At 40.2% G+C, this 8,341-nt stretch overlaps 1 protein-coding gene across 1 annotated transcript; it reads right to left on the bottom strand.

Moving 5' to 3' along the window:
* Window positions 1–526: 526 nt before the first annotated feature.
* Window positions 527–8,096, bottom strand: sox18 (SRY-box transcription factor 18). The gene is made up of 2 exons (XM_084016226.1): window positions 7,269–8,096; window positions 527–4,875 (listed from the first exon to the last, which is right to left on the bottom strand). Exons 1-2 carry the CDS (start codon window positions 7,672–7,674, stop codon window positions 3,527–3,529), a joined length of 1,755 nt encoding a protein of 584 aa, XP_083872352.1. The 5' UTR covers window positions 7,675–8,096; the 3' UTR covers window positions 527–3,526.
* Window positions 8,097–8,341: the final 245 nt, after the last annotated feature.

Below are 8,341 nucleotides of genomic sequence, written 5' to 3'. Positions count from 1 at the left end.
ACTGCGGGTTTACTCAGTTGCACAATACAATTTAAAGGTAGACCACCGTTATTAAAGCATTACAGGAGGGAGCCATGACTGTGAGCAGGAGAAAGTTACACATTTACATGATTGAGTCATGTTTGAGTCTTAACTCACACCCAGACTACTACTCAAGTTTAAGATATTTGACCAATCAAACACATCTTAATGTATAAATTTAGTTTTTCCGTCCCAAACATAACCAAAAGAGAGATTGTTCATAATATAAACATTATGCAAATCATGTTAACTCAGCCGCTCCAGATAGTCACAAACCAAAGTGAAACTTTTGAGGAGTTTATTTTGTAACATTTTTAGAAAACAGAACAGATCATTTTACAGACACAAACAAAACCATTTTCTACAGAAAATATAAAAATGATCCCTGTCAGACAGATTTAGAAGCATCACAGTGACACTTCTGAGAAAATCCTGGCTTTAATTTCTCACTATATAACTGCTGAGAAAATGTCCTTTGTTTTAATCCTAAAAACTTGGGTGTTTCTTTTTGTTTTTTCCTTCAGATAATTATTACCAAAAGCCCCAGAGTTATTGCACGACTAAAAAAAAAAGCCTGTCTCTCTGATGTTCTTTGTGTGTCACAGTAAATTAAAATGGAAACAAGACTCTGTTTGGTGTCAACAGAAAAGAATGTCAAATGCAGATGTAGAAGTATTTTTTAAATACTTTGCTTGAACTGCTGCTTCTCTGCGGCTCTATCCTCTAGAGGAAATGCTTGGAAAAATCTACTATTGCTCTGTTTTCAACCAATCGCGGCCACAAGGAACAGCGTGGTAAATATAACTGGTTTCACTGTACAAGATAGACGATTTTGTTCTACTGTTTCATGTACAAAAAAGTATTGTCTGTAGGACTAATGCAGAACAGATGCAGGATAAATCCTGGAAGAAAGACTTCTGTTTTGTTGCTCCGACTGTATACATAAATATTACAGGATGGACTCTACATAAACACATAGAGAGAGACCTCTACAGTGGCTCCAACTGTTGATTTTTTTTAATTTTCTCAGCACAAACAAAACCAAAGGTTTTCATTTCCAGCCATTCAGGTAAATAACATTGGTGTGGGTGGGAATGGTAGGATTTCTGGTGTCACTAGTAGAGTACAAAGTAACATGTAACCCATTAAAGACCCACATAGATCCACAAGAGATCTTTACAATTATATATTTCATATTGAAGAAGATTGAATTGAAGATTGAAGTTTTGAAGATTGAATTGAAGATTGAAGTTTTTCAGATTTTCAGAACATTTTCAATGACGAGTGGAAACTCTTTCTTTCAAGGAATAGTTTGACATTTGCTGAAATACACTTTTTTGCATTGAGTGACTGCCAGCCGTGGTTGTATCGAAATTATAAATGAACACCTTTAATTAAATTAGTGCACACAACAGGAAGATACCATCAAAAAGTTGTGTTTTTTCTGGGAAGTTAATTTTAATTATTTGTGCACAGATTTAAAAAAACGCAAGACAACATGTTAAATGCTACATATAAGAGTTGCTGCTTAACAGTCTTTTTAGTTTTGGAGAAAGTCAAGCTAGCTGTTTCAACCTGAATCCTGTCTTTATGCTAATCAAGGCTAAGCACCCTTCAGGCTCCAGCTATTTAACACACAGTCATGAGAGGTATCAATCTTCTCATCTCACTCTCAGCAAGAAAGAAAATGATTTAGTAAAATGTGTAACCATTCCTTGAATAAATGATATGTAAAAAACATAATCTATAAAAACAACAAAACAATCCTTTCTGTACAAAAAATATTTAAAATTATGGACATTTGACTTTTGGTAAGTAATGTTTCTTCTATACAGCCAATACAATAAAACCCAGTGCAAAGAGAACATTTCATAGTTTCAATTTCTCCTTCACATACCGCCAAGAGGCATAGCATCAATATATACACACAGTAAAAGACAAAACAAGGTTTCCAAAAATCACAAGACTTAACACATGAACCATTATCCTTAAATGTTATAATAGAATAAAGAATGGAACAATTTGCAATAAGAGTGGTCAAACAGCTCTATACAGATCTTTTTTTGTATGAATCGACAAACATGCAGACCTTCGACATGATGGATTTCAAAGTAGAGACTTGTTCCAATGGCCCTCAGTTTGTAGAGCCCAATCTTCTGTCATTTGTAGAACTAAATTACACTTTTTAAACTTAAAAAAAAAAGTTTTTTCTTTAAACATGTGATATGCTTCTTCTACCACAGAGGCTTACTGGTTGAAAAGAATGACCTTTGAATCATTAACATATCTGTGTTTGCCAGAAAGCAAAGTAACTTAAAACTTGCAGATTTTGGCATGGAGTTTGACATGAGACCCTGTCATGGACTGCAACATAGAGGGAACGGCATGGATCACTGTCAGACAAAAACCCGACCCGGCTTGTAAAACATCTCGATAGTTTGTGGGAGACATCAGTGGTCTGCTTCAGGTCTGTGACCAAGGCTTTCCCGACAAAACTGAGATATGGGAAGGCCTAATCCCGTCTTTTCCTATCTAACAATCAAGTTTCTCCTTCATTGTCCTTCATGTTTCCATATAACGTACAAAATGCATTTACCTAAACTTAATGAAGTTCTGTGGAGATGAATATTTGTTCCTGAGATGAAATGTCAAAAAATGAGATGAGATGAACTTGAAGTTCCGATTTGTCGTAGTTGTGGATTTTTCAGGCAGTGCAAATAAAGAAGTGATTTTGTTTGCATAATCATCATGTACTATCTCTCGGGGTTCAAGTTCATGTACAAGGTACGAGCAGGAGGCACAGCTATTGGTTAAGACTCCTGGTGTATTTGCATTTCCTAGCATCCTTGATAAGTAACACAAACACACGCAGTTTGAGTGCATAAAGTAAAAATCTTCCAACCTCTGAGCAGGGCAAGGCACTATGTTAGCATACTTTTGGTCATTTCCATTGGATCAACAGGCAATATATTGATAAAGGGCATCAAGCTTGGAGAGATGCAACAGAAATTATAGTTTTTTGTCTCATGTCAGCTAAATGACTGCTGACTTGCTTAGCAAAATCCAAAACCTTCGGCTAGAGCTTCTGCCTAAATGGTGCCATGAGCTGGTAATCCATTATGCTACAAATCCTGCAAAAAAATCCGTGGATCTAGCAAGTCTAAAGTAGCCTGTAAAGATCAAGGAAAGCTGCTAATTTCCCAAAGTTTTTTTTTCTCCAGTTAGCTTCAAAACAGTGGTTTTTGGCTCTACTCAGCTCTGGCTCCAGTAAGAGTTTGTATCATGAAAACACAAATCTGCATCACTCCTTTTGGCGTTTAGAAAAACTATACAGAAGGTTCTGGGAGATAAGCAAGGCATGACTTAGAATATGAGCCAAAACTAATCTTCCTAACATACTTCCTCCTGGTCATGTAGAAATGGCTCAAATGAACCAGACCAAACTGTGCAGCATGCATGGAGGTACATATAAGATGGGATGGATGATGGCAGTGGATGATGGTATTTATCCAGTGATACAGGAACTGTAATAGACAGCACTGCTGGCATCAGAAAGAGCCGATATAAGAGGGCTGCTTCCTTCATCACACCCACCAGCACCACTCAAAATGCTACTGACATCCCTGTTGATAATACTGCTAACACTGCTATTCATGCTACTACCTACACTACTGCTACTTCGCCCACTCAGGACTTTGGACCCACAGCCACGTCCGTAGGCTTCCTCTCGATTCCTTCCGACATTTACATACTGGTCAAATTCATGCCTGTCCACCTCGGACCAAAACTCAGCAGAAGTAGACCCCAAATGGCAGGAGGACTCAGGATTTGAAGGGTCTACGTGCAAGTGAGGAGGGAAGGTTGATGTGGGGATGGAAGAGGATGAGCAGGAAGGAGATGTCTCAGGAGGAGGTGAGAGCTGCCCCAGGTGAGAGGGCATGTAGTATGCAGCATTTGGAGCGCTGTTCCCATACATTTGGCCAAAGTAGCTGATAGAAGTGGTGGGTTGATGTGGGGTTTGGTGGGATTTTATTGGCTCGGGGAGGCTGATGGAGGGCTGGGAGTATGGAACAGGGGAGGTGGAGTCGGATAGAGGTGGTGGGCACTTTACAGGACTCCTCAAAGTAATGTGGTGACTGGAGGTGTGATTTAACCTAGAACCAATGCTAGAGGTCAGGTGAGGTGACTCAACTGAACTCATTCTAGAATCAACTCTGGAACCTCTACTTGGACTCAAACAGGTGCTTAAACTAGAACTCACACTCATTCCTGAACCCTGACTGTGTGTTGCTGCACCATTTATGGAGTTGTGGTGACTATGGTTGTTATTATAATTTGGGCTGTAATGCTGGTTATGATGGTGAAGGTGCTGGTGGTAACCACTCCAACCTCCCATCACTGCCTCCTCTTGCATATGTTGGGGGAAAAACACAGATTCCCCAGCTCCATCTTCCAGAACATCCAGAGGGGACATCTCTGGAGTGGGCAGACCATAGCTCTCCAGCTCTGCGTGTGCTGGGCCCTGGAGGTCCCTGAAGTGCCCAAGAGGGTGCAGCAGGTGGTGGGAGTGATGGTGATGGTGGGCGCCTAGATGTCCATAAGCAGAACCTCCAGAAATACTTTCTGTACCCAAAGGGCCAATACCAGGTCCTAATCCAAGGCCTGATGCCCCACCCTGGGCTAAACTGTGCAGCAAAAGCCCCGGTTCAACTCGTTTGAGTTTTTTGGTGGTCTTTTTACGACGAGGCCGGTACTTGTAGTTTGGGTGATCCTGGAGGTGCTGGACACGGAGACGTTCTGCTTCCTCCACAAAAGGGCGCTTGTCTGGAGCACTGAGGGCCTTCCATGATTGACCTGGAAGGTAGGGAAATAAAAAAAAATTACAAAATGATAAACACTACTTTCATCATGTTAACGAACTTGATGGTGATTAATCTCACTCACAATAATGATCTAAATCAAATTCATCAAAACAACATCCTCATTAGCAGGCCCTTGAGAAAGTCTGTATCGGCGAACTCTCAGGGCACCATAAATCTGTAGAGTATTTTGAATGGGTTTTTGGTTAAATGTCTGAAAAAGGGTCTGTGGTTAACACATGCTTTAGATAGTTTGACCCTTTGTTCTACATTATAAAATCAACCATCTCACGAGTGTCTTAAAAAAAAATGCAAAACAAGCCTTTCTTACACCAATCTAGGGCATCCTAATAAGGGAAGAAGAAAAAAAACTTTTTTTACCAATACCAATAGTACTTATTGCTAAAATGTCCACATGGGCATCACTACGTTTGCCCCCACTTCAGACATAAGTAATATTTACTAATTTAATGAATGGCTAGATTTAACATAATTCATTCATTATGGAAAGTTTGAAAGTGAGCAGCAAAAAATATTCACAAGAATCTCAAAGACATGATGCTAAGATGTGTGTATCAACACAAAGCTTGGTGTGGGATTTGCTGTGATGCAAGTTACATCAGTTAAAATATTGTTATTAGAGTACCAAATCAGTCATTGTATGGCTCTGTTCATCAGACAGTAGATTCAGAGACTAAAAGTAAAGATTATGATATTAATTAATTTTTTTTAATTAAAAGAGTGAAACATGGCCATAAATATTTTCAAAAGAACGTGCTGACACATTCAAACTGCTTGTTATGTTCAACAAACCAAGGGGCATTCAGTTCACCATCATAGAAGCCAAAACCCCCAGCAAATATTCATATTTGAGGAGTTGGAAACCGTGAAATGCCAACATTTTTGTGTAGAACTAACTTAAGGAGGAATTGATTATGAAAATCAGTCATCAGTTGATGTTGTTGGCATTCACACATAAATGTAACCCAAAATGTAATCGTGATACATGTGGCTCCAGGATGCCAGAGCATGCTGGTGACCCCCCTGGAAGTGTGTGGTGTCTAATTTAATCTAACAGCAGTGAGGGAAACTTATACAAATCACTCACAATGACCGCAGAATTTGTAACATTGCAGCCTAAAAGACATTCCACACATCTTCATTTTGTGGTTGTTAGTCATGTCATCTGGTCTAAAATACTTTGCTTGCACTGAAAAGTGTCAATATTTACATTTACATTTAGGTCATTTAGCAAACGCTTTTGTCCAAAGCGACTTACAATAAGTACATTTGTCAATATGAGACATTGTTTGAATTTGAAGCTATTTGCAATCTTCTTACTTTGTTGTGCTTTTTACTGACACAGACAAAATGAAGAAGTTTAGTATTATGGTACACACATTGAGTTGGAAATCATCATCTTGAATGCATTCTCAATTATACTACCTGTTTAAAATGAAGAATTAAAAAATTATATATAATAATCCACCCAAAATATTTTCATTTAAATCCCCACTCCCCTGCACTGTTAACATGTTTTTTGTAAAAAAAAAGTGTGTAGTTTCCTCAGTGGAAGAGAATAGCAGTTGTGGTCACAGTGGATTCCAGATTTTGACAAAAGTACAGAGATTAAAGCATAATGAGCACATGATGGACAGCGGAGGATTTATGCCCGAGGAGTGGTTTGAGAAGTCACCACTGACTCTTTAATGTGGACATCTAAACACAAAATCTTATAATACTCTCAGTGCAAGTTATTTTAAATGAGAACATCTGTAAATTGTTTGATACTGTACATTTGTTCTTCAGCCAGTCATGATTTATAACATTCAGTTTACTGCTTCAGTGGTGAAGAGTGAAACTGTTTACACTGGAAACCTGTCAAGCCTGAATAAACCTACAGTATATTCGTTCACAGATTGTATTCACAGATTATACATATATTACTAGCACTGGGACAACAATTGCTATTAACACTGGGACAACAATGGGTGGGGTCTGTCACACTGAGCTGTAAATATTGGGAACAGAAAATATTAACTTGCATACATGAAAGTCACTTTATAATACTTAAGTTTGCAACATTGGTTCAGGCTTTCTAAACTTTTCAGACTGTAATCTTAGAATAGGGCAAAGATCAACTTAGCCTTGTGATGCTTTTGGGAAACGTGGTTGAATTCAACCATCAACAAAGTTCAAATAAATGCTGACAAATTAAGTTAGTATGGTCTGGTGATTCTCAGAATTCTCTCTATAAAACTTTAACATTGCCACCCTAAGTGGATTTTACCAGTGTGGTTTCACTGGACAGTTTTGATGCCCTACATACAGTTTCAGCTACAGTTTTAATTTCCTGTCCCTGATGCGGGTTTGTGTTCTCTGTCTTACCAAGCATCTTGCTGAGCACAGCGTTGTGCAGGTCAGGGTTTTGCACGGCCAGCCGCTTCCTCTCATCCTTGGCCCAGACCATGAAGGCGTTCATGGGCCTGCGGATCCTCTGCTCAGCCCCCACAGCCTTCCCATCTGCCATGCCCGCCGAAACACCTCCTGCCTGGGTGAGGTCCGGACTCTGTCCCCCTGAACTGGGTGTCAGAGAAAGCCTTTGTTCTGTTCTCCTCATGTCCCCGGTTCCAAGGCCATCGGGAGAACTGCAGTCGCCGGAGAGGTTCTGCTCAAAACCCATTTCAGAATCAGAAGCAGGGCTTGGGGTCCCGGACGCCCAGGGGCCCCCGAGAGACATCCGGCTGGCATGTAGAAGAGTCTCTCTAGACAAGCTGGACTCGGTTAAATTCATTCCAGAACCGGGCTTGGATTTCACGTTTAATCCAAGTGGATGTCTGCAAACGTCTGTCTCAATATGTTGGGTTGCAAAGTTCTGGAAAAAAATTGTTCAAAATCTTTCAGATGACACAGAAACAGATCAAGAGAGTAATTTGATGGATTTTGAGCACAAATCCCAAAGCAAAGCATCGAGATCTGAGAAAAAGGGGGGATACGAGGATGAAAGAGAAAACAAACAAGTTGTGGTGCAGGATATTCCCCCAGAAAATGATCCACAATGACTCTGCCTCTCTCTTTTTTTTGTCAAAAGTCAACAGTTCTTGTTTGGCGTGTGTGGTGCAGTGGTTTGTCCAAAGCTCGATTCCCCTCTGTCACACAGGCTGTCCGACTCACTGTCTCTCTGTCTGTCTGCCCTGTTTGAAAGTTTTTAAACTTGTGGCCAGATTTAACCGACCCATGCTGAGTATATATACCCCGCCCTGACCAATCACATAAATATATAGCCGGGGGATTTAACCAATGAGACGCCAGGCAGGCGCGAGAGGAAGGGAAGAGTGTGTGTGTGTGTGTGTGTGTTTTGGAGACAGTGCAAAGGAGGCAGGTCTAAGCGTGGCCTCCCCCTCTTTCCTCCTTCACGACCGCCACCCTTTCCTCCCCCCTGAAGCTTCACACACGCACAA

Source organism: Eutrigla gurnardus, assembly GCF_963514095.1.
Source record: "Eutrigla gurnardus genome assembly, chromosome: 8".
NCBI lineage: Eukaryota > Metazoa > Chordata > Actinopteri > Perciformes > Triglidae > Eutrigla > Eutrigla gurnardus.
Note: the sequence above shows the minus strand (reverse complement) of the source record. Positions and strands in the feature narration are given on the sequence as shown.